Consider the following 27,726-nt stretch of genomic DNA (forward strand, 5'->3'; position numbering starts at 1 on the left):
CTATGTTTGCAGCTGATCTCCTTATGATTTATAGTAACAAAAGCCCATATAAAACTGCAAACCAAAATAGCATTTAAAGGTGCATCATTTTCTCTTAATTCAGTGTCTTTAGTTTCTCTTCAGATTTTCATGCTTTTATCATCTATCTATGTGATTTTCATTGTCGTAATTTATTGCTAAAGGATTAGCAGAGAAAAAAAAATCCAAGACAGCAGTGGCATGGATTACAAAATCTGTCTTAAAAACTCCATGACTCCTCTCAATTATGAAAAAAAATAATGTGCTAATAAGAACAGAAGATAGGACAATATGATTTCATTTTGATGGTTCATCTTATTTGTTTCTCTTTAGTTGATCATGTTGATGCACATGGCTTATGAAATGCTTTTCAAAGTAAGGGTTTGTATATCAGTATCAATTTTCAAAGAGTCAAGAAAAAGTTTATTATAGATAAAAAGGGGAGGTGCGCAAATTAGACCTGTTTCTGGTTAAGCATGAGAAGATCTGGCCAGAGAAGTCAGAACAGCAGTAAGGCTTTTTGCTTCTCTATAACAATCCCTACTGAGAGCAAAAATAAAGCTTGAATATTTGATAAAACTGAGACAATCTAAGAATTTGTAGGAAAGAAGTGGGAAAGTTAGCAATCTGCCTAAGGAAAAATATATCCTAGAAAAGAAAAATAACAATTTTTTTGAAAGTCTGGGCTATTTTTAAGCAAGAGGTTCTCTTGACCAATAAAAAGAAAGTTTTTTATATTCTTAATAGAAAAGACATTCAGACATGGTGATGTGAGTGAGTGGCTAAGATTGTTTAAAAAATTGGTTCCTGTATCTCACTCTCACATACTTTCGAGCATGTTTTAATGGCAGTGTGTCATCACTGGGTGTTAGTGAAGATAATCAATGCAATATGTTCTTCAAGATTATTATGACAGTTAATTCATGGCTAAATAGATTGTCTGATGTGTAAGAAAGAAAGAGCAGCTTTGTAGCTGGCACCCAACAAAATATTTCATCTATGCTGTCATCTGTTTTTTTGATTGCTTTTTTTCCTCTTCTTTTTCTCTACTAAAGAAGAATCTTTGTGTGATTTTTACAGGAACCTGGATTGATTGATGAAGTTACTTAGGTCACAATTCATTTTATTTAGAACAACTTATTTTAACCCTTGTTATGACATCTCCAGCAATTTTATAGTAACTCTTAAAGAGGAATAAATAAAGCCTAAAACCTAAAAAACAAATAAATAATTATGAGTACACTAAGTAGTTACAGTCTCTTCATACTTTATTATAGTAACAGCAAACACAGTTCAGCTTCTGGAAAGGCTAAACACCTTGAAATTTTAAATGTTAATAATGTGAGTTTGAATAACATTCAAAATTCTGATAATCATTACACTGATCAAGAAACCTGACTATGATGTGGACAAATGCCCACACAGTCACCAGTTAAATTTAGACTGTATATGTCCTTGATTTCCCTAATTATTAGAGCTGCATTATACATTTCACTGAGTAAATTAAGTTGATTTTTTTAACAAGGCAGTTTAAATTACTTTGTATTGCTTTGAGGAGGCTTTTAAATTGGCAGCTTTACTTGAATTATGTTGGATTCATTTCTCAGCAAGTGAACAAGCTAAGCCAATATTTTATTTTAAAAGAAAGAAATTTATATTTGTGCACACAAGTTTGTACTAGCTGAATAATAATCTTTCTGGAGAAAAAAAGAAGACAGGACTTTTTGTGGGGGTTTTGTGCAAGTTTAATTTCTCTATCTGCAGGTCACTTAATTTATTATTAAACAAATCTTTTTATAGCGAGCCCATGATCCCGGAACTCCAACATAAAAGCATTCGCTCTGAGAAAATCTGTGCTGTCTTTATTCTCAAAGTGGAAAAATAAGACAAGTAATATTGATGGATATCACGGAAACATCTCTACATTGCAATGAGGGTGTAAAATAAAAATGTTGTTTGAATGTCAGTGATAACAGGTCTACAGCTGTCATAGATATACCCACAGAATTATAAATATGTCCAGGGATTTTTATTTACAGTCTTTTGTAGCCAAAATTGTTCCTCAAAAAGCAAGATGAATGATGTAATCTCTTTAACTCATTCTATTTCATTAATTTTCATAAAGGCCAAACAGGTAGACAGAATTTACTTAGCAGAAGGTCATGACTGTCCAGTTGAACCTCTATCAAAGACATGACAGTCAAAGTCAAGTAATTGCATTTTCAGTGCTTTCTTTTATATCCACATATTTCTTGTTTTCTTGCTTCTAATGGTTAAGTTTCCATACTCTCTGCTGTTTACTTTGTAATTCCATATGCCACAGCACTGATTTAAAGCTAAATGCTCAAATATATAATTTACTTCAAAGCTTGTTTTAATCTCTCCAATACTTGAAGTTTACATATCCATGTAAAAAGTTTCTCTTTATTTGTTTGTGTAAAAAGTAAAATGTTTGAGTAACTGAACACAGGGGAAAACAAATATTTTTCTTTGCACATCTGTTCTTTAATAAACAAACAATTTTTGCTGCTCTGGATTGTAGGTAGAATGCGTTGCCTTAAATATCAACAATTCTTTTTACTACAGCAATTTCCAGAAAATCTTTTTGTCATAGAATTTTGAGAAATTAAATGTCATTTTTTAAACTTTAAAATGAGATTTAAGTCGCAAAACTATTCTGATATACCACAAAAAGAATTTTATCAGCAACTTTATTATCCATAAAAGCCTTATAATTTTGAAAAAAACCAAAAACCAACAAACAAACAAAACCAAATGTATTCTGCTATCTCAATAATTTAGGTAAAACTAAACAAACAAACAAACAAAAAACCCTTGTTTTTTTTAACACTATTAAAAACCCTAATTTTAGATAGACTTTATTAGATGGATTTACATCTCGACATTAAAATGAAATGTTTAGGTTTAATAGAAGTCTTACCAAGTCAAATTTGTCAGTGTGTAAGACAAGTAAGGTTTTATAGATATAGATATAGATATAGTTTTTGTATATCTATATATATATATAGATATATATATATATACACACCTACATTCATGTACATCTGCATGTACATGTCTTCATTCTGACTTGCTCAGACCAAGTCAGCTAGGACTATTGTGACCCTACATAATGATTTATGTCTCAGAAACAAAACTGGACCTAAAGGCTCCTGAATTAGGTAAACCAAATGGCTAAGTGATGGTGGAGGGTGAAAGAGCCATGGATTTTATCTTCATGAGAGGGGGCAGGCAGAGGAATAGGATGAGCATTGCAATGCTTGTAGGAGAGAGAGCCTGGTGCCAAAAAATCCTTTGTGATCTGTGGATTTTCTTAATTTATTCTCAATGATTTTAAACTACTCTATACATACCAAAGTGTAAAAAATTGCACATGAGGCACATTTGTTGTGACACTACATTATAAATCTGGTTGATTTCTCCAAATATTATGCTTTCTTTGTGGAAGAGAAAAAAAACAGATCTAGTAAACAGTGAAGCAACAAATAATGCATTAAATTTCTAGTGTATTACATGAAAATAATCAAGGGCAAAGATTGCCCTATAGAGGCCAACAAACAAGGACATCTGGGCTTAAGACAGGCTACAGAAGGGTACATAGGAATAGGAGACATAGCAGATTTATTTTTGGATGTGTAGCTGTCTTGTAAAATTTAATTTGCTTGTTCTATGAAAACAGAAAATACTTGGGGGCAGAATGTCATGATCTGACTTTAATCATTCATCTCAGTCACTGATGGTCACATAAAATTTACATTGTAAGAGAACAGCTGAGGAGATTGGTAAATTAAAATAAAAAAGAATTAAATTGAGCCAGGTAGTTCAAACCTGAAGCTTATGAGTAAGAAAAGGTACATTGCTTCTTCTCTTGTCCTTAGATTGCTTTTCCTTCAGAATGCCCTCTCTTCACCAAACTGAGATCATAGATTTGTTTTGTTTTCCTTATTCCCCACTTCCTCTGCAACTCTGAAAATTATCTTCCTTAAAACTGTGGCCCTTCTAATATGCTTAGCAAATCCACAAATCACTAAGAGAAGGGTGAGATTCCTTCCCTCTGTCCCCTGTATAACATAATAATCAAACTAAATTTTTAGACATCCAGTGGATGGATGTGAAGGAACATCCATCTTCTGCCTTCTCAAGGAGAAATCAGTCTCTAAGTTTCTCATCAGCTGCTGCCATCTCTTGCTTATCCAATGCCCCACTTCACCCCAGTTTGTTTGGGAAAAAGGAATTTAGTGAGGAAATAAGTAATTTTATCAAATAGATTAATTGCATAAGAATTTATTTACTCACAGTATCTGTACACCCTTTCCTGAAGGTGATGAGTTTTCTATGGTTCAGAAAATATTTCCTAGCCTGTATCTTTTGAAAATAAGATCAAAACAGATGATAATATCCACTTGCTGCAATAATAATTGTACTAACCAATTTTCTCTTTTTATCTCTCCATAAACATTTAACATAAGCACTTTGAATGACTTTTTTTGCTTTCTTAATGTCTTTCTCCTTAGTGAATAAATTGTCAGAAGAGATCCACTCATAATCGTGAAGTTGAAACTGAAATTGTTTTTAGTGGTCTTCTGCAAGTTTATTTTTCTGAACTACTTACAAGGTGTAAATTTAGGTGTGATAAAACTAGTGGCAATATTTTCAAATTAGAGATCTTACCACTGGATGTGTTTTATGAGTCTTCTTTACTGAAAATTTAAAATAGTGATATAAATAAGATGTTTCCCACACATTTAATCATGTGTTAGTGTTCAATCATGTTGTTTTAGTTTTGGATTTTCCTTAGGTGGGAGATTATAATTTATTATATTCTTTAAGTGCTGAAATGAAGGGTCTACAGTTAGAGACTTTGTCTCTCAGTTTACTGGAATTAGGCCAAGTTAACACAGGACTATTTTCCTGTATAATTATATATGAAGAATTATCACATTTCTAAAGTGCCTTTACCCTTAAGTCTGATTAAATTTTTAAAATTAGTTTGACTTAAAATCTGATTAATTATTTTAATAAATACATTTATTGAATTAATTTGTTGATTGATTTAATTAATATAAAGTTTTATCCTACAGTAGATTGATGAGTGGGGCCTAGGAGTCATATAAATACAAAGACTACAAATAATACACTACTTACACTTAAAAAACAATATTCAAAACACAGACAATACCTGCCTCTCCGTTTTCAGTAGTAATCTACATAATCATAGTTAATGACATCCTCATTATTTTTTTTTAATAATTTAAAAATATTCTGACATAATGTGGATAGAAGAAAGAAAAGAAGTGAACATGCTGGGGGTTATTTTCTCTTTCCAATTGCTCAGATACTTTTTTAAAAAACTTGTCACAGTAGGTTGCACAGATAAATCATGTTAATTTTATGGATAAACTATTATAATTAGAGTCTAAGAGAGCATTCAAGATAAGAAGAATAGAAAGTATAACATCATATTTAACAAAAGGTATTATCAGACTAATTTTGAGAGCTTATTTTACTAAGCCTCAAAAAGATACCTTTTTTGTCATCTTCTTTCTTTGCTGCTGTACATGAAACCTGTAGGGAAGAGCAGGAAGGTTGCAAGGCATCCTTTTTCAGATATAAGTGCCACTTTATCTATTAGCCATCCTTCTATTCCTCTTTGGTAGCAGAGGTTAGAAATCGAATTGTAAAACACTTATGATTCCAACTAATTATCCGGGAGGGAAGAGAAGCACACATACAATTCCTATCTCAATTCCACCTTGGTTCCCTTAAAATCACTAACCAGGACTGTACCAAGGGATTCTTGTCTCTTGGAAGAGGATGGCTGAACTTTTAATAAAGGCAGGCATCATTCCACATATTTTCCAGTAGCAAAAAAAAAAAAAAAAAAAAATTCATCTTAAGTAGGTGCAGTGATGGGCCTGACACTTCACTTCCTGTCAAACGAGTGAAAATTCTGTCCCAACAGAGCCTTCTCTGGGTAATTACTAGGATTTGTCAGCACTTGTCCAGCATGCACCAGTAGCCTCAGGCTTGTATTTTTTCATGATGCACTGGCAGAATTTCAGCACTCTAACAGCACAAGGTACATTGTTTCTTCCCTATATTTCACTGTGTTTTGCTGACTTGATGTTCTTAGATTGGGTGTCATAGACGGTGTGAATTTACCAAAGTGAAGCATCCTCTACAGCAAGGAAAGTGCCACACTGTAAACTTTAAGCTTGCAGAGTTTGTGTTCTTGCTTGTAAATTCTAAATTCTCTTCATTCATAAATAGGAATAAAGAAAAAAATTTAAAAATAAATTTTTATCTGTTAGTGAACACAACCTACAACCTACAATTGCTGTTCCAGCAATTGGAACTAGCTAGATTTAAAAAAGGATAAGATTTTTTGCAAGTAATGTTCTGATAGAATGAAAAATACCTCAAGATCAATTAAAATAAGTGCCATCAACACAATCAATGACAATAATCTCTGGAAACAAGTAAGAGCCTCATGTCTTCTTTTAATCAAGGAGGGTATTCTCTCCCCAGGAAAAAAAAAAAAAAAAAAAAACTTTAAGTAATCATTTCAGAAATAAAACCCCAAAAATGGAAAAAACCTCAGGGCATATACTTCTACATCTCCTGACAGAACTCTGACCACTTTTTGAAATAATTATGGAAATATTGTCACTCTGAAAGGAGTGCTAAAGCAGTTCATCTTCATGAGAGTAAATTCCACTTTAGCATGTCAACAATACAAAATTATACTAAAACCCCTGATCCAATTGACAGATAATGTAGAAATGGTAGAATTGGTAGGGGAAAAAAGTGGGAAATAACTGGATCATTGCTGACTTTCATGCAGATCAGATGGTGCCAGTGTATGCAGAATTAATTAACATTATGCTGAGTGTATTGTGTGGGCAGGACAATTAACCAGTAATATGTTCCTATTTGGGCTAGGTTATATTTGTGTGCAAATATTGAATAACACAGAGATCTGATATTTGTTACATAGTACTCTATGGCTGGAGCCTCTGGGCCTGATTCTGAGCTGGTATATATTTCACAGCTGAATTCATGGCTGTTGCATTATGAAAGCTTAAAGGGAAAAGGAACTATCCATGAGGTTTTGGTTTAGTTTTGTTTTTTGTTTGTTTTGGGTTTTGGTTTTGGTTGTTTTTGGGTGGTTTTATTTGAAGGGGGATATGTCTGTTTTTGTTGTGTTTGTTTCTTGGTTGGGGGAGGGGGAGTAATATGTAATGGTAACCTCCAAGGTGATGCTTAATCCAGAAATCCTGACTGATTTCCATACACATGTGCACCAAGCCAGGCTTTGGACTTTCAAATTGTGATATTTTCAATTTTTTGTCCTAAAACTGCCTGTTTGGTCAAGGAATGAAAAATTCTGGCTGTTTCTTGAAAATATTGCATTTCAATACTCTAAAATGTATTAAAGGAAGGGCTGCCAACTTACAGAAATCTCTGCAAGAAATTAAACTTCCACCAATAAAGGGCTTGCAACTACTATTAGCACATTTTTTACAATGTTAAATTAAATTATCTTCTGAAGAACAAACAAATGAAGAAGTGTTGGCACCACCACCTACTAAGAGCTATGCTAAGGTTTTCTCTAATTGTTTCTAAACTCAGAAACTATAAGGTGTCTAAACAGTATGGATGGGTAGATTTTATATTAGAACACTTTTTTGAATCTATGAAGAAACCTGGAATGCTCTAGTTGTGAGCTACTGTGATTCTAAATATTTACTGGAATTTTCCTTTATATATCAGGAAAATAATCTCCATGGAAAATAATGAAAGCAATAGTCACATGGAGAGGACTGTTTAAAAAAGCCAGACAGGAGGTATGCCCTCATGTATGACCCACTAATACTGCAGAAGGTTTTACATTATGGTATCCTGGGCTTCAAATTAAATGTCAAATTCAATTTGCTACTCAAAACATGAAGTGTGTGACTGCCCTTAGAGGGCTAACCTGCCAGCACAATTTCGTAATTGGTGTGTGCCCTAATGCTGAGTTAAAATACAACAAGAAATGTTGTTTGACTGCAGTCATATCTACTATTTAAAAATAAACAACCCATCTCTAGATAGGCGAAAATATATTTGGTTTAAATTTGAGCCCTTAGTAAATTTTGCTGGCTTTGCTTAAAATCTGTGGAAAAAGAATGTGGAATACCATATGATAGCAGACAGAAACCTCCCTGATGGGATCATGCCAGCAGTTATGTCTTTATGTCTATGACATTTACCTTGCAATAAAATGAGATTTGTGAAAGAAAATGAAGAGGTGCTTATTCCACTTAGAGTACTTTATTTTTTTTTCTTTCTATTCAGACAAGCTTGTGTTCTAATAATGAGATTTCTAATCCACTTTAATATCCTATCATTATATCTTAGTGAACTATCTGCCATATAAGTAATAATAATGAAGTATGTTTAAATATAAAAATGCATCCTTAAGCATCTAGACACTTTTAGTACTGGTTGTAATTAGAAACATAAGAATCATGTGCAATTAAATATGCTTGTAAAAAAACCAGATACATCTCTGTAGTACCAATCAATTTGTTGCATCATTAATATTCTTCAGTAGGCCAGTTTAAAAATGCATTTTACTGTTCCAAATAGAAAATAGCTAAGAACAAAATGATTAACATTTAAACAACCACAATCAATACAGAAAAACAACTGAGTGTTTTAGGTGTTTTCTCCAAATTAATTTTGTTTTTGCAGATGCATTTTCAAATTCTGCATCTTTATCTGCTCCTCTAACATCTATGATCCAAAGATAATGTCTTTTTACACTATTTGCTGTCATGAGATGTGGCAACTATTAATTGTAATGCGATCATTTATTGCAACAATTTAAGTCAAAAATAGTATTTTTGTTTATTTTTATCTCTCTGAATAGATTGAATTGAATTAGATGCATAGTTTAAAAAATGTGCTCAGTGTTTTTAAAATATATTTAGTGTTAAGACTTCCAAAAGTGTCTAAAGTGACCTCTGTCTCTTAAGGTTAGGAAATATCTAGCCTGCCTTGAATTGAAGATGTAGTGGCAGTGTTAGGTTTATGGTTGGATTCAATGAACTTGAACTTTTCATGGAATCATAGAGTCATAGAAAGGTTTGGGTTAGAAGGGATGTTAAAGATTTCCAACCCTCCTGGCATGAATCTTTCACTTGACCAGGTCAGTCACAGCCCCGCCCAACCTGGCCTTGAACATTTCCAGGGATGGGGCATTCACAACTCCTCTGGGAACCAAAATGATTTCCAACCTAAATGATTCTTTGATTCTATGATACTGTGATTATCTGGAACTTTTCAGCTATTTCATTACATATCACTATAAAATAGGATAGTTGACTAAAAATGGTCTTGTTACCTAACCTGGGGGCTGAACTAGTGTGAAATTTGCAACAGTGACTACACAGGTAATAACTCAGAACTCACAAATAACATGTCGAGATAACTTCTTTTTTTAATACAACTGTTATTTTTCTAATTTGTGCATTGGCATTGAGGCAGACTTGCACTGACAGATGGTTCACACACACTCACTTTGCATACAAACCTCTCTGTGTCTCCCGTCCAGTCCACACCTGAAACAGCCTCTTGCACTCAGAACACGTGGCCTATCTCCTTCTCAAAGAAGTAAGTGTCCTTCTGACAGCATCCCAGAGGTAGGAGCCAAGCAGAGCATTGAAGGATCTTACTTTTCCTTAACACATTTTCGGGACCCTGCCTTACACCCTCCTCATAAAGTTCATAGGATCTCACATCTTCAGCACAGAAAATTTACTGATCTTTTACAAGCAGAGTATTAAGCACCCTGGTGCACAATATGCTGTTATGGCACAGCTGATTTGGTGATTTGATGTCTGGAAGAGAGCACAGAGATGAGTTGAACTTAAAGGTCCATGGAGAGATTGTGGCCACTACTTCAGAGCAGTACACACAATCTCCAGGGCTTTATCCTTGTAGAGAAATGAGTGAGGATCCTGTTATGTGTTATTAAAATACATAATATCATTAGTCTGGCAGTTGCAATAAGTGGAAGGCTTATGCTAGGCCTGTTTATGCTGGCTGATGTGCTAGATGCAGTGGCAGTTAAGGACATTTGTTTAACTGCAGTCATCTTCCCTCTTGGCAGTAGTTGGCTGCTGCAGAAGAGAGGTCAAGATAAGCTGTTCTTTATATGTTAGAAATGATTCTACCAAGTGCAGCAGAGAGACGAAATAACAGCAGTGTCCTGCTGGTCCTCTCATTGTCCTTAATCCCTTACTTGGCAGAGAAAAGACCATTTCCCGAGGTGATTACACTGGCACATATTATGATCACCCAGAGGAATTTGGAAATAAACAAGTGGGCCTGAAAAACATAGCATAAGAACATGCCTTTTTCCTTGCAATTTTTCATTGCAAATAAATCAAGTCTAATAAAAAGAATGCAGATTAAGAGCAGGTTACTAACATAACCTACAATTCTATAGTTTCTCCCTGAACTTCTCAATTTCTCTGAGGCATCTGTTATATTTAATATTAAGTGCTTAAATATATTTCCTGAATAATTAAAAGAAAATACCAAGAAAGAACTATCATAGATGAAGAGTGATTTTATTGTAATTCAACTGAGATTGGGAGTTAAATGACCAGTTGAGTTTTTCACATGCAGTGGAAACTTCCATACACAATAGAAAAAAACAAGTGAAGCCTGCTATCACTCAGCTTTAGTCATCTAAAAATTAATTGAATAATTTAAGATGACTGTCTAGATTTCTGCTGCAATCAGGTTTCCATCGGATTTAACAAAAAGAATGAGGTTGTTCATCTCACTTCAAAATAACTGTCAAAAGCCTTTGAATTAATTTTCCTTCTGGTTTTCTATTCCTCTTCATTTACTAACAAGACAGCTTATAGACTTCTTTTCCAAAGTGTCAAATTATACACAATTGTCTTCTTAATTCTTTTTTTTCTATTAAATATGAATAATATTGGCAGAACTAAAAAAAAAAATAAAAATTGAAGAGTGTGTAATGACAGCTTGAGAGACTGGTCATAAAGCTCATATAAGAAACCAAACAGCTTAACTGTGGTACTTGTGACAAATTTTTTGCTATTTCCAGCCCAAGCTTTAAGAAATTTCCAAATCATACTCCTGAGTGAATCCATGTTGCATTCACAATTGTAAGTGAGAGAGCAAGTCTTTTTAAACTGCTTCATCCCCAGCAGCTGCTCGTTCTCTGAAATGTGAGCTGAATTTTAGAAGCTGTCAGTCTGATTGGAAAATAGAGGGAAAAATCCACAACAGATCTAATTCCACTCCTTCCCTTCTCAGAAGGCCTCTTCCAACAGATATTTTACTTACCAGAGAACAAGACCGTGCCTTGTGGTGGGAGCAGCATGTTGAAACTACCTCAATGCCTGCAAGTAGACAGGAGTTCATGGTTTTAACTCTTCTCAGCACCCAGTACTTCAAGGTATATCTTGAGCCATTTGACTGCCTGAGCAGTACTTTAGTTTTTTCAAGCTTTATTCAAATGAATGTAGTCAAATAGGGCACCTGGGTGTAGCTGGTTTAGAGAAGCTGAGGACTCTTTCTGCCATCTTTGCTAGAGCACACAAAGACATTTTATGTCTGATTTGCAGTAAGAATGTCAAAGAGGATCTAGTTCCTATAGCAAATAGCATTGAAAAATCCCTCACATAGTTCAGCATAAAACGCTTCTTGGTCAAGCGATTTTGTAAGTCTCCTCTAGACATATTAATGGCTGATTTAGTTTAAAAAAATAATATTAGACACAATGTAAATGCAGTCAACTGGTTGAAACATTGGAAAGGGAGACATTTGGCATCTTACATAGAAACCTTCTATTTTAAATATGTATGTGCAAATATATTCAAATACTATAAATAATCAATACTTAATACAATATTAGGACAATATAAACTTTTTATTGTATGGGTGTTGTGCACAGCTTTCCAAACAGGTTTGATTCATCAGAATAATTAGAATCACTTGGACAAATTGTTATTTTGAGATACTTATTCAGTGCTAGCGATCAAATATTTTAGTTTGTTTTTTAGAGCAGTAGTTCAGATGTTCATTCATCAGTGTAGAAATAGTGATTGATCATTATTTCAGAAAAAGTTAATTTGATTCTTTTGTAGAATAGCATTCTCTGCTTCTTCCTAGATCTGGACTGGTGTCTTGAAAACTTATTAGTATCATGAATAAAACAACAACAACAACAACAACAACAACAAAACACCAGAAAAAAACCCACAAAAAATCTTATAAAAAATTAATTAGATGTTGAAAATATTGGTTGTTCACCAAAAGGAATCTGACAAGGAAAGGTTCCTCTGCAGAATAAACTTTTAATATTATTAGCAGTAAATTGAGTACTCATAAAAAACTCTGAATTTTTTTTATTTAACTGCTAAATTTTGATCTTGGTTAATTTGTTTTATAATAGTTTGAACAATTACCAAAGCTTGCAAATAAATGATCTTCCTTTAGGGTAATAATCAATCCTACAAGATGCCTTGCTGTTTACATTAGCTAAATATAATTTCTCTTTCATTTGTCCTGCAACAAATTTCAGTGACAATTTCATTGTGTAAATGTCTATGGTATGACTTTTATCAAATATTAACTTAATATGGTTTTAGTGAACTTAAACCAATGTAAAAATAGTATTGTCAAAAAGACTTTGGACTGAACAAATAAAAACTTTATTTAGAGCAAGCAGGGCCATGAACTCAGTCAAGATTATTTACATTCTGTATAACCACTGTCTGTAATAATTGTGGCCTAACTTTATATCTAACTATTCATTAGGGAGATCTTTACAGACAAGCTCTTTTTAAAAATTTCCAGCCAAGCTACTTCCTCTGTTCATTATGAGCTTTGTAATATCTGAGCCTTTGGTTTTCTAAAGCCTCTAATTCTCCATGGACTGAGCATTAGAGGTCTGATACTCATGGGAACAAGGAAGATAGGCTGAATTGTTGTCTGCAACAATTCCATTCATATCTTCCAAGTCCTGATTGCAGAAGGGGTTGTGCTGGGAAGCAGAGAGTTTGGTGTAGTTCAGAAGGCTTTAAAGTGTAGAAGTACTCTAAACTGTATCTTCAGGTAGACCTCTGTCTTCTTCTAAGACTATAACAAGCCTTTTAACAGAAAGCCTAGCCAGTGATACCTAGGTTGTTGCATTTATTAATTTTATAGGTTTGCACCTTAAGTAAGGAATATTATTAGTAGTTTCATTGCACTTTATGCCAACATCTTCCACTTACTAAATGTAATGAAAACTATTTTCTAATAATGCTACCTAAAACAATCCAAGTATATTTGTTCTTCACAGCTTATGCTCTTCTTTTTCTATTTGGATGTATGGGTGGGAATAGCTCAATTTCTAATTCTTTTCAGTTCTTGCTCTTCCAAGTCTATCTAGAACATCAGAATTGCATATCAATGGTGTTATTTCTTCATTACCTGTGAGCATGTTCCTTTTTGAAAGGAAAGGGAAAATGAAATAATTTGAACTTTCTTCTAATATATATTGATATAGAAAAAATTTTACAGAGAAAACTTTTATTTTTTGTGACAAGTCAAAGCTCTGAGAAGTATAGCCACTGTAGACACAAAGATTTGCTCCACTGCTTTGAGAGAGGATGTGGATTCAAGCAATCATCTCTTTCATGTTGCTACACATAAATGGATAAATATGCATATGAGCGAAAAGGGAAATTAGGTGGTGATAATGGAAGAAAGCACTTCGATATCAGTGTTGCAGTATCTATGCTAAAGGTTTTGTTTTAAAAGTATTTTAATTTTAAAAAGAACAGATCCTTGCAGTTACATTTAAATTTATCATAAGTGCCAGAAACGAAACATTAATGATAGTAGATCTTATTATTACCTTTAGAAAGAGCAGGATTTTACTGGATCTGATTCAAGCCTCTTGCACGTTATGGTTGACAGCACTGAATTAGTACTCATGCTCTAAGTATTCACAAAGTCTGCTTGGACTCAGAACCATGAGAAAATATCTACCTTGTTACTACCAGCCAAAGCAATTCACTAAAACACACTGAATGGTGAGGACTTTAATGAATTTTCTACAATTAGTGCACAGAATTAAAAGAAATTGCAAAAATAATTTGGCAGAAATCATGGGAAAAACAAAGGACTGGGGTAGTACCATGTGGAAATTGAAAACTGTTTCTAATTTTTGTTCTGGAAAATAAGTTAGATAAATTACTTGCTGCACATTATATACATCTCTATTTTAGACCACCATTTTATACAAATTTCCTTCAGGGAAAACTCATATCCTTGGTATTAAGAAAAAAATAATTTACTGAAACTCTGTTTAATGTAAAGAAACGAGAATAAGAACAGGACAGAATTAAAAAAATCAAGAAATAGTAGAGAGTCCATCTTTAAATTAAAAACCTAACTGAAGAGCTTTGTCAACTCATGCTATTATGCAAAAGACATCTGTAAAAAATAGTAAATTCTGGACAACTTAATTTTCTTTTCTTGAAGAATGAAGCCAAGAAACTATTCTAAACAAGTCAGTTGGATTTTTGTGAGGTCCTAATTGTAACTGAGGAAAAAAACAGATACTGTTCTGCTGAAATGATTTTAAAGTCTTTTTGAGCAGCACCTTAAGCTGTGTTCTTTTGCATAAATTACTATATATTCTGGTTTACAGTCATAGGATTAAAATGTAAATGGTTTTCTTTTTTTTTTTTGCTTTAAAGTTTTCCTCATTCTGGGATAGTAAGGGGTGGGAAAAAAAGCCAAAACAAAACAGAGAATTAACAAAATTTTCAAACCAGGAACAACTGAATACTGCTGGTATATGTGCTCTTGAACTACTTTTAGAATAAGGCAATTTTAAGTAGAAGATTCTTTTTATGAGGTATAACAGAATATTCATCAGGTTTTTTTTCAGCCATAAGGTCCCTATTTTTTACCTTTTTTTTTTCTTTAGTAAGAAAGAAGATGATCCTTTTAATGGATTTAGTGAAGCTTTGATCTTTTTGCTATAAGCATAAAGGAATTCTTCAATCACACATGTGTCTAAGGGTGAGAGCTTAGTCATTGGAAAGATAGGTGGCAACCACTGATAGTAAAGCTCAGAGTACATCCTTTCATTACATCTAGAACAGAAATTAGACTATCTGCATATATTTATTAAATACAGCATTTTCATCCTCTTGCCCATGTTATTTCCTACAAAGCACATTTGTCATTATCCCACATGCCACGTGGCAGCCCTACACATGTAGTATCAATGTCTTTGTCAGTCTGCATGAATGGTGCTCCCCAACCCATAGATGTTCAATAACCCTACTATGTTGCTATGCAATTCATTTATCCATATGGCCTGTAAATTTTTAGCCAACTATCCTTCAAGCAACAAGAAGTATAGAAAAAATAATTAGAAATGCAAAATCCTTTCATTATGAAAATAATCAAGATTTCTAGGTAGATTTTTTAAAAGCTATGCAGTGGCATATTTTGCCCTTGTTTGTTTTACTGCCAATTCTTCTACAGAGATCATCCAAGGTATTTATACAACAAATATCCAAGTAGGAAGGCCAGTGTCTAACATCCATGACTTAAATTAGATTGTCTCCCTGTCATAGTGCTCTGGTTTTACATTTTCATATTCCTATGTATAAGGTCTGAAGTATGTATTACATTGATAGGTACAGGTTACATAGGGTTGTCACATAAAAGTTATTACAGCTATTCAGCTATAGGCTCCTTATCCCACTCAACTAGCAATAACTCTGATGTTTTCAATGACACATTCATTAAAAAACTTATTTTTCACAGAAAGTTTAAAATTGTTACATTTCAAGATTTCTGAAAGAATTTGAAATCATCATGTTTCAAGAATGTAAAAAGAAATATATGGATGGACGTGTATACGTCCATCTTTTATTTTGATGTTCCCACTGTTTGGCTCCAGTTATTCTTCATCCTGTTTCTGTTTTACCAATCACAACCTTTATTATTATTATTTCAACAGTCTAATCCAATAGGCACAGTAATACCTAGTAATAGAAACAGCAACAATCTGACACTGTAATGCTGGAAAATTTGGTATATATTTCCCTGTTGAAGCTAGAGAAAAATCAGCAAGTTGAAATAATTTCTGTGTTTCACTGTTATAAAAGTAGCTGAAAGGAATTTAGGAAAATAGGAAGAAGAAAAAGTAATAAAGTTGGGGGCAGGGGGAGAAATCTCTGCTTTACTCTCTTTAACAGATATGGCCATGAGGGAAAAATTTAAATTTTAATGAAAATACTTATTTCCCAAAGGCCTGGCCAACAAAGAATGCTGAATGAGATAATTCACTAACCAAAGGAACTCAATGACTGAAAAGCAGATTATCACTGAAGTGAAAAACAAAGGCAGGAGACATTAATAATTAATTGAGGAGGTTTCCTGTGGAGGTTTACATGAGTTACAAGCTCTATGTGGAAAGTGACTTGACTACCAGATTGTTGTGTTCTCTTTCAGTGTTGCTTATACCTATGTGTATGTCCAATATTAAGTTTCCCTGGTCTGGGTAACCTGAAAGGAAGTACAAATCCTAAATGGGATTTTTCATCTGAGTCAAAAAAGCATATCTGCTGTGCTGTTTAAATGAAAGCTGACAAGCTACACCTTAATATTGTTGCAGGAATAACTGCCAGCAACATAAAGAGATGTCATCTTGTGCTCACACAGTGTGTCTCTCTATATATTATAGAAAGACAGTCAAAATTGGTTACAACTAGAGATGCTCAGAGAGCAGTTGAAATGGAATCATCCAGCAGGAACCTATTTTTACATTATAATTTATATTTTTATTTTTACCAAGTGTGTAGAGCTTTGCCTCTCTTCTCTTACTGTCAGGGTTCTAACAGAGAATAGGACCCCCAAAGCAGCAAATATGGCAGGTAGCTAAGCTGGTTATAGTCTGAAGGAATCATATTATCCCCAAAAGGGGTTTGATTGGGGAACAAAGGAAATTCTCCTTTGTCACATAATTATGTCACATGTCATTGCTCTTTTAGTTATAAATCACAGCCTCTACTCATTGAGGATTCCTTGGGCTCCAGTAAGAGGATCTCAAAATCCTCCTGAATAGATATGACTAATTAAATATAGGAAATTATGTTTGTAACTTGATGCTTTTCAAGTCAAAGACCAGAAGTATACATATGTCCATACAAAAACCAGTTGAATCATCTCATATTTTGGACTGACTTTTCAGACATTTGAATGCAAAATTTCTTGACTTCCAATGCGGTATAAAGTTGCTGACATTGTTAAAGTGATTGCTAAGAAGACAACGATCAAAGATGAAGTGTGCCAAAATTTATGTTCTTGTCATGGAACAGATAGGAATCACAAATATGGGGAGGAGTAGAAGATGAGTATGACTAATAAATTTGGTAAAAAGTGTTGATTATTTCAAAGGTATTCATAGATTCTTCACACACTGAGTAAAGTTGAAAAAACTGGAATCTATTTCAATCCAGTTTGCAGGGATTAAGAACACCTGGATTTTCCTAAAACATTTTAAAAATTGTTTATACTAAATACACCAACATATTACTTTCAGGGAAAAAAAATCACATAATGGTTTAAGTTGAAAGAGAAGTATTCAGGTAGCTACTTCAAAGCTTCTTCCAAAGCAGATTCACCTGGAACAAATTGCACAGGATTGTGTCCAAGAGGATCTTGAATATCTGCAGAGAAGGAGATTCTCTGAGCAGTCTGTTCCAGTGCTCTGCCACCACTCTCAGCCTTCCCTCACAAGAGAGATGCTTCAGTCCCCTCATCATCTTCATTGCCTTAGCTGAACCCTCTTCAGTACTTGCTTTTCTTTCTTGTACTGAGGAGCCCAGAACTGGACACAGCACTCCAGATGTGCCTCACCAGGGCTGACTAGAGGGGCAGGATCACCCCGCTTTGACCTGCTGGCTCTTCTTAGTGCTCTCCAGGATCTCCATGGCCTTCTTGGCCACAAGGACACTGCTAACTCTTGGACAGCTTGTTGTCCACCAGGGTCCCCAGGTCCTTCTCTGAAGAGCTGCTTTCCAGCAGGTCAGATCCTAGCCTGTGTTGGGGTTACTCCTCCACAGGTGCAACACCCTGCATTTGCCCTTGTTGACCTTCAGACAGTTCCTCTCTGCCCATCTCTCCAGCCTGTTGAGGCCCTTCTGGAGGGCTATACAGACCTTTGGGGTATTAGCTACTCCTCCCAGTTCTGTATCATCAGCAAACTTCCTGAGGATTGCTTTCAGCCAGGGTCACTGATTAATAAATTGAAGACGACTGGACCCAGTATGGATCTCTGGGGAGTACTGTGAACTACAGGCTCTAACTAGACTCTGCACCACTGGTAACAACACTCTGATCTCTGCCCCCCAGCCAAGTCTCAATCCACCTCACTGTCCACTCATCTCACCCACACTTCCACATGAGCTTTTTGAAACACTTTATACCAAAAATCAACATACTTTCAGGAAAATAAGAACACTTTTCAGGCTATGTGCTTTGAATATGTTTGCTGTGAAAGATATGTGTACTATCTTCTAATCTTGGCTTTTTGGAAATTCAAAGATTCAAAGCACATGCAGTTTTAAGGTGATATCCATATAATATATATACATATATGCAGAGCACTGCCACAGACATTTGAGCTATTAACACTGTTAACTACTGGAGCAAGATCCCTCTGTGTATCTGTCAGAATACCTGTTCCTGTGTATAGAGAGTCCTTTGGAAATAGACTTTTAATCGCATTAGGAGAAGCTTTGTCTCTGTATTTGTTTGTCATATTATTGAGAGATATTTTTAATTTTCCTAACAGAGATCTGTCTTTGTCCCAATAGGCTAAGCTTTAATTAAGAAACGTCAACGTTGCTAACAACTGCACAAAGAAGGAAGGAAGGACCTTTGTGACCAAGGATGTGGTTGTCATGGAAACTCTTGCTGTTTCTGTCACTTGCTGGCTGTCTTTCAGGTAAATCAAAACAAAAAACAAGAAAACTTTGCTTATCATTTTAAGGCTCTTAACTGCAAACAGAAGTAGGAAAATGTAAAAGCATGCTGGAGAAGATCAACATCATTATGAAAACCATTTGCCTGAGTGTGATGACCCACCCTTAAGGGAAGAAATCCCTTAAGATTCAAAAATGCTCATTGGTCAAGAGGATATGCAAAGAAACATAGAGTATTATTGGTAAATTATGCAATTGGCATGAAAATTGGTATGTTAGTCCCTGACCTGCTATGTAGGCACATGACAGTGGGGTTCAGACAAAAGTGTAGGGTAAAGGGACAAGAGAGATTTAGGCACAATGCAGTGGGTCTTGGATCAAGGGGCAGGATGGGAGGGAAAACAGAAATTAAAGAGGTTCATTAAGAAGGGAGAGATTTATTAAAGAAAGGAAAAAAGGGAGGACAAGAGTGAGGAAAAAGAAAAGTAAAAAAGGTACCCCAACCCTCACTTCAACATCAATCCAGATGGTGGGGATGCCCATCCTGGTCTCAGTGCCAACCCGGTTAAGGGGATGCCCATCCTGATTTCAGTGTCAACCCAGGTGATAGGCAGCAATGCAGCTGCATCAGTGTGGCTGATGAGATGTCCAGGGTCCAAGGGTCACTGCCTGGACATGGGGCTCGGTACTTTTTTGTGGAGACTTTTCTTTATTCTCAAGACAAGTTTCTCACTTTCTCTGCCAGTTACCTATCATGCACCATTATTTTCAGCCTTTCTAGAAATGCATCTGAGGACTTCCAAAGTTTTGTGGTTCCAATTTCACCTCATAGTCCATGTCCTCTTTCTGCCATTCATTCCTGCACTCAGCTGTACTGCATTGTGGTTCTTTCTCATTGTGAAAAGTACTGCCCTGTCTCCACATGGCCCCTCTTCTTCAGTCAAAACTTGTTCTTTCTCAGAGGCTGCTAGTGCAAAAAGTCCTTGGTTATTACCAAAATTTCATATCTGTTATTACTAAAATTCTTGGTTGTCTTCACAGCCATATTGGTGTTTGAGACACATTAGCCCATTATTTTCTGGAAATTGAGAGCTCAAATAAATCTCTCTTTGGACCATTTTTTATAAGGTCATCAGGTAGTGAGCTTTAGTACTCACTCATCAGCCCTTCAGAACTGAGAGCTTGAAAAGGTCTCACTTTAGATCACTTTTTATAAGATCACAACAGAGTGGGTTTTAGCAATATTTTATCCTGGATGAAATTCAAGTTGGTAACTTTCTTTGAAGGTTCAGTAACAGAAATATTATTTCATTTGGGCTTTTCAGGCAAGAAAAATAAGTTTCAAAGGCTGTCCTTCAAAAAAAAAAACCTGATGTTCTTCTACTTCCTGGGAATAGACAGTGTTTCTGACACGCTGGAGAGAGGCTTAGTCCAGGTGCAATTCTTCAAGGCCAAAGCCTAATGAGCATTTCTCAGACCATAGTGGGGCCTAAGGGTGTGTGGGAATGCAACTAAAGTCATGTTCTCTGTGCCTCTACACTGAGTGCTGAAACTGTAACGATTTAGGTTAAGATATTGAAAAATGCTGTCCTTGTATTAAGACATGATTATTACATCTCAACAGTTACTAAGCTATTATTTTCCAAAATTCTTCCAAAATTTATTGAGTTTGTGTCATCACAAGAAGAAATTCAAAAGTCAGTGAAAAAAGCACGTTGATTAGTAACAATAAAATTATATTCGATGCAGGAATTTAATAATGGAATGTGCCCATGGATGTCTATGTGCATGCTTTGGATGCATAAATGAAAGAGTGTGATCTAATCTGGTTTCCTTCTTGTAGTTCCATCATGTTATCTAAGTTCATTGATTTTGGAAAGGGAAATTTCTGTTTTCTTTGTACTAGACTGTCAGCCACATTGTAAATATTAGTTTGTAAGCATTCGTTTGTAAGTATTATTTGTAAGTATTCGTTTGTATTGTAAATGTTTGTATTTTGGTGATTCTAATAGCAGTAGTACCTTACAACCACCACCTATTAATGTAATTTAATTACTTTTAAGTGATATTTATATTTTTATCACTACGAATTGCAAGAAATTTGATGCAAAGTTCAGAAATTTAAATATAGTATTCCTTTTTAAGGATTATTTCTTTTATCTTGAAATCTTTGAGTTAAATGTCAACATCTGGCAGAAGGTATTTATCTGTGAAGCTAATGTACCTCAGCCTGCAGCTGGTTTCACATAGCTAATATCTCCTTACTCTCAACTGCTGATAGAGAAAATACCTGTACAGTTTGCTCCAGATAGATTTGACTAACTCTGTATAACACATTAATATACTTCAAAATTTGTGAGACACATGTCATATGCTGACAATTCTGTATCCTAAAATTGGATGCACAGGAACAAGCTTCGAGCTGTTTGCCACAGGCATTGTTTAGGCACATACATTCAAACAACATCTTGCAAAGACTTAAAAGCATTAGCAGTGACTAATTCTAATATAACATTAGAGTGTGTAGCTACTTGGGAAGTTAAACTGAAAGTCAATATTTACAGAAGAATTTAATTTAAATAACATTATACCCTGAAAACTCTTGCCAGTCATTCAGCATCATATTTAAAATTGACTATTTCTCTCATCTGTTGATTTGTTAGTTCTATCTGATGGTTTCTAAAGCATTCCTTTTTTGAAATTTCATTCTGATTTGTGATTCTCTGGGGTTTTTAAATGTTTATTCCATATTAATGCAGATTTAACTTCTGTAAGAAATATTTTTTAACCGCAGTGCTTGTTTTCACATGGTGTTGAATATAATGTGATAACATACATTTTTAACACTCACAAAGATAACATTTTCATCACTTCATGTGCAGTAATAATTATTCTTTGTTTAATTTAATGCTATAAGAGGTGAAATTAACAAAATATAACCAAATTGGATTTGAAGTTATTTTAATAAGATCATCTGTATAACTAACAATTTACTGTCTCCTTAACTATAATATTTGATTACATCATCCTACATTTGGAGATGTTTTTATATTGCAGCCCTCATTAAAACATGTTTACAACTGCAAATAGTTCATTCCTACAGCTGATGCAATTCAAGTAGTCTAGTAAGTTTGATGCCTGAATGCACTGTTAGCAACAAAGCAATAGATATTGATGGTGTTCCATGAAGATAGTTCATTCAATTTCTGTTCTTCTAGGCTGTGTTAAAATTCAGTACTTACTTATCCATTTAATCATCATATCATGGGATCACTCCTAGCAGCAGGCAGTTTTTGGAAGAGAGTACTACACTGTTGTATTAATTTTGCAGTGGTAAGGGAAAGAATCCAAGAGAAGGGATGACCTCTCTAGTTTGTGTTGATCCCATTTTATATCATTTTTATCTTAAAACTGACTCTGTTATTTTGGGTTGTGCTTAAGCCTGAATGTATAGAAGTATGCTTAAGCTATATGGAAAATAATATTTGAATGGAGAAAAATGTATAATTTTTTCTGAACATAAGAATGAGGACTAAATTATGTCTCTTACTCTGGTTTAAGGCAAAGGTAGTCAGAGAGTAAAGCTCACAGTTCTACATTTAAATTGTCAAAAATTTCACTATTATGAAATATTGATAATTAAGAGATAAAAAGAAGATCTCAAGATTGATACGTTCTTTCTTATCTGTAGTACTGCCCTTCAAGCCAAACTGGAATTGAAGAAGAATTAAGCTGTTGTTTTTGACCTAGGGACTGCCTCACTACTGAACTGATTGTTGGAATAAAAATGTTGATTTTTTGAATGTTTTGGTGGTTGTTTTTTTTTTTTTTTCTTTTCTGTTTCTTCCTCCTATAAAGATTTCCTGTGGAGAAAGACAGCCTGCTACAAAAGAATAGTTTACTATGGGGGAAACTGTAAATATGAAATTCAGAGTAACTTTTTAAATCCGATTTGGTTACAGTAATACACAAAGAATAGGGATGCTCAGTTTAAATTTAGTCTAAGTTCATCAGAATTAGTCTGGGTGTATAGTCCCAGGGTCCTATTGTCCTGATTCCCCATAATCACTTTACAATCTGCTTTTATGTGTATAGTAAAGGCTATTTATTTTTGGTTCACACTAGGAACAGCTAAGCAGAGAACCTTTTCTTTGTCTAGACTTGTTAAAGTTTTCTTGCACTGAATTCTCAGAGAAGTTAGAAATGTATATTACTGAAAGGTTTTTCTTTAAAAAGAGCCCCCTGACCTTTTCATGAGACAAATAGGTATGTCTCTTCATGTTTCAGAAAGGGAAGTATTTTTATAACCGAAAAAAATGACATCAGATTATCATTGCATGATTTATAGAAAAATTAAGATAGTAGGTTTTATTTGCAGATGTAAGACACTTGAAAAAGCTAGCTTGAGAATATGACTCCTGTCATTCCTTTTAATAATTATTGCTGCCTGTTACAAGATGTTTCAAGTTTAAATATATGCTAAAGGTGCATAATAGAGTGAAAAGTATTTATAGAGTTCTAATTCTATTTTAATCTAACACATATTCTGTATGCCTTTTTGTTCCCCTGCCCATTTATCTACTTCTGTAAGATTATCTTCTGCATGTTAATTGGGTCAAAGTGAGACTCATTTTCTCTGTAAGACTGTATACCTCATGGCATCAATAAAATTATGGGTATAATGAAAGAAGCAAGACTTCACAAGATAGAGGCAGTATATTTGAGACCCTGTGACCACTGTTCATAACATCGAATGGGTAAACATCTGTCCTTAAAATTCATCTCTGTGTACCATGCATTCCTTTCCACATAAAACATTCTTACTACTAAGCAATAACTGCCTTAATATAGGGGGTTTTTCTGTATCCCTCATTGTGTTCAAAATTAGAACCAGCACGACTTTTTCTGAGCAGTTGTTTGCTAGAATATAATATGAATTGAGACTTACAAAAAATGCTCTTAAGTAAAAGAGCACAAACACAAGTGTCCTGTATGGTTTTGACCTGCAGCTGGCAGGGATCTGAGGTGCTTGCTGTCTTTTATGGTGCCCATCCCTCTCCATCTGGCTACTTGGAGGCTTTTAGGAATTGTCTCTATCATTTGCACTTATCAACTTCCAAAAGACATCGCAAACCTGCTCAACATGTAACTTTCAGAACTACAGCAGACATGGCCAGGATTAAAATTCATAGCCGAAGGTTCACAAATTCATTAACCAAAGCATATAAATATGCATACCACTCTGAGTTCCAGGACTATTTCTCGGTTTTATTCTTCCATTTTTTAGACAATGTCCTTCCCAATTCAGTGCACAGCACGTGAAGAGCTACTCCTCTGTCATATGAATGATGAGCACAGGAATGACCGGTGTTTATCACTGATAAATCTATACAGTTACCCACGGTACCCTGCCCCCAACTCCTGGGCCCTGCACTGATGGCAGCACAAGAAATGGCATGCAACTTTGACAGCTGAGCATAAAATCCTGGAGACAGAGCTCTATATAAGTATTAGTACCTGGGGACTTTCCTGTTCACAGGTTTGTGAGTAAAAATGGAAGATGAGATAACACACTTAAACCTTCTACTGCTCATCCTGAATTACAGCATTTCCAAAGGGTGAAAGGCAAAAAAACAGCCGCAGCCCTGAAAACTAAGGCAGATTGCTGTCCACATCCTCTCTCCTGGATCCTTTATTGAATCAAGGAGCGAAGCACTTATCTGCTAAATATTTCAATTTCTTTACATTTAATTCAAAAGAAGAATGGAAAGGTAAAAAAATATTTACTGCTTCCAGAATCCTGATGTCGTTTAATGTTAAGTAATCAGGAGCTACTCCTGATACTTAAGGATGGGAAAAATTTCAGGCATGGAAAAAGACACTGAGTATGGGTTTAAGAAAATTTTTTTTAGAATAAATTCTTTTGCTTGTATGCATGTCTGGGTTGTTTTTTATTTTTTACAATTTTATATGTTCAATTTATAAAGCCAGTTTCCTACTTCTGGCCAACAAGATGTTGAGAATTGTTCTTATGACTTAGATTTTCCATGTCATACTTTTTCAAATACTGCTGTGTGTGACTCTTCACCAGAAGTCCTTATCCCCAGGAATCTCTTATACTGTGATTCATACTATGGGGAATTCAGCTGTTATTCTACACATTGCAACAGTGCTAAGGTTTTTGTAGGAATATTTGTAATTGGTTTGCTGTAAAAAGTAATTAATTCCATGAAGTGATTATCATTTTCTTGAAGTGTGCTTCTAGATGACCACTTCTCATGATCAGAAGTAATAAAAAAGAGTACTACTTAGTCTTAACAAGTAATTGAGTCTGTTTTCTCTTACTTCCAGTGCCAGACATGTACAACGAGTAGTTAGCTCATAATAGAGAATAATTTGGAGTTTCCAAGCAGCAGTAACAATATCACAAATACATAATAAGTTATTAAATTCATTTCAAAAAGTCATTAGCAGTCAGCACAACGTTTTTTAAGCATTGACCTGGCCTTTTCTAACAGAAGTGCAATAAAAAGGCAGTGAAACCTTGGAAATTATGACAAATTCAGCTTTGAAATGAGATCCTAGTTTTTCAGTAATGAGGTTAAACCAGTATTGGAAGAGGTCTACTAGGAGGCTGGCAGATATGACAATTCTTCAAGTTGTAAAGCAAAATTAAATAACTTTAAAAATTAAATGTTTTCTCAAGTTTTAAATAGAAATTCTGTTGTGGATGCAAGTGAATACATGAGTTTGTGTGTGTGTGTGTGCTGTACCTGTACTGTAAGAGAGTAAGACAGGGTTGCTTTCGAAATAATTATGACTTGCATTAATCCCTGTTTGCCCTCCATACATATTCTACGTTCCCCTTGGGAGTTCATTGAGTGCATAGCAAGCTCTCTATTGCTCACTTCCATAGAGCCACTCAGAAGTTTCTCAATATGCTATCAAATTATCAGGTTAGATGTGTCCAGGAATTTTTCTTGCCTTACTGTCTTACAACCACATGAGAAAGATTGAATACAAACCAAATTGTTGGTTCATCTCCAGCCTTATTCCAAGAAATAACACCTGGTGCTTTTAACCCTAAAGAATACCAAGCTCAAACCTTCTGACAGAATCTAATTTACAGGTTGCTTCCTATCTATAAAGAAAAATCTTAAGAAGGAAAGAAATCTTTAAGAAAAATCTTAAATTGCTGATAATTTTTGCAGTAAATAACTGAGAAAAATACCATAATCTATGTCAAGATGTTAGCGAAAAAAACCCACAACAACAACCAAAAACACCTGCAAGGGGGTTTTCTGTATTTATTTCTCACTGCTCAATTCCAGAATTAGGTAGCAAATATATTACAAAAGTTCTCTGTGTCCTTGAGACTTCCAGGGCTTACTTTTCTTTGGTTAAAAGTTCCAGTCAGGAATCTTCAAGTAATATGTTGCCGAGTGTGTATGGCGGTCTCTTCTGATTTTACCTAGCATGGTGATTATACTTAATGATAACGCGAGATTGAACTGACAAACCACAGAACGCACTTTTGGGGGTAAATGCTCTTTCAAATACAAAAGATATTTATAGCAAATAACATCAGAGAAAATAGTTGCTACCATGGGTTGAATAAATTTAGAGGATAAAAGATGGACTGTATATAAAACATCATCAGAAATTATCCAGGAAGACAAACTCATTGCTGTGTTTGAATGAAAAGTCATGTACTTTTTAAGGCTGTAAGCTTTCAGCAATGATATGATTTTCTTCCCACAGCTAAAGTCCATAGCTACTCTATATATGATAATTATCTGTGTTAGAAGGCAACGCATAAGATAATCTGCCTCCCTGCAAGTAGTCTCCTTTGCTCCCTAGGTGTAGGTGCTCCCTTTTTCTCTCAGGCTTTCCCCTTGGAGTAAAGGCAGTTGGTTAAACTCAGAGCAATTTTAGCCAATGTGAAGTTCTTACTTGCTGCCTGTATCTACCTGAAGCCTTCATATTCAAAAAATCCACTTATGTGGTTTTGTTTCTATTTATTTTTTTATCAGTTGATTTTTTAAAAAGTCTTCTTACCAATTGAAAATACTTTTTGGAGTCATCCCGAAAAAGTAATCAGCAACCTGTGTTGAAAACCTTATTGTTATTTGGAAAAATTACTAAATTAGGTAAAAGTAAAATCTGCCAGTTTCTCTACATGGGAGACAAGCTGGCTGATGTGGAGAGGTCACATCTCTAATGATGAATAAAGACTTCATAGCTGTGTGAGTTGATGAATGTAGGTAGCTATGGGGGAATTTCTTGCTGTTCCAGACTTGATGCACTAGTCAACTCTATGGTGCCTTTGTTTAAAATGGTGCTAGCAGTTCAGTGACAGAAATTTCTTAACTGTACAGTAACTAAATCTCTTCCCCAAACTGAATGAAAATAGTGTGAAAAATAAATCTCACTCCTGTCAGCAAATGGAATATATGCATATACTGCTGCATGATAAGACAGTGGGAGGCAGTTTATCAAGCTCCATGCAGCACCAAGACTGGTAACTGCTTTGCTCAGTGGACTGCTTTGATAGGGAGGCTTTTCCCTATTAAGTGCAGTAGTGTGAAAATGTTATAATAGTGAAGAACATATCCTGCAATTTTGGCTTTTATTCAACATGGCTAGATATGCTATGTAC

The 27,726-nt window shown here is 34.7% G+C and overlaps 1 protein-coding gene across 7 annotated transcripts in view; it reads left to right on the top strand.

Moving 5' to 3' along the window:
- Positions 1–27,726, top strand: part of CNTN5 (contactin 5) — a 600,552-nt gene that overhangs the window by 273,050 nt on the left and 299,776 nt on the right. For all 7 annotated transcript variants that reach the window (XM_038141215.1, XM_038141204.1, XM_038141258.1 and 4 more), the window contains one exon: positions 18,960–19,090. In XM_038141215.1, coding sequence (XP_037997143.1) covers positions 19,036–19,090 — 55 coding nt within the window. In that variant the 5' untranslated portion in view covers positions 18,960–19,035. The remainder of the gene's footprint in view (positions 1–18,959; positions 19,091–27,726) is intronic.

Source organism: Motacilla alba, chromosome 1, assembly GCF_015832195.1.
Source record: "Motacilla alba alba isolate MOTALB_02 chromosome 1, Motacilla_alba_V1.0_pri, whole genome shotgun sequence".
NCBI lineage: Eukaryota > Metazoa > Chordata > Aves > Passeriformes > Motacillidae > Motacilla > Motacilla alba.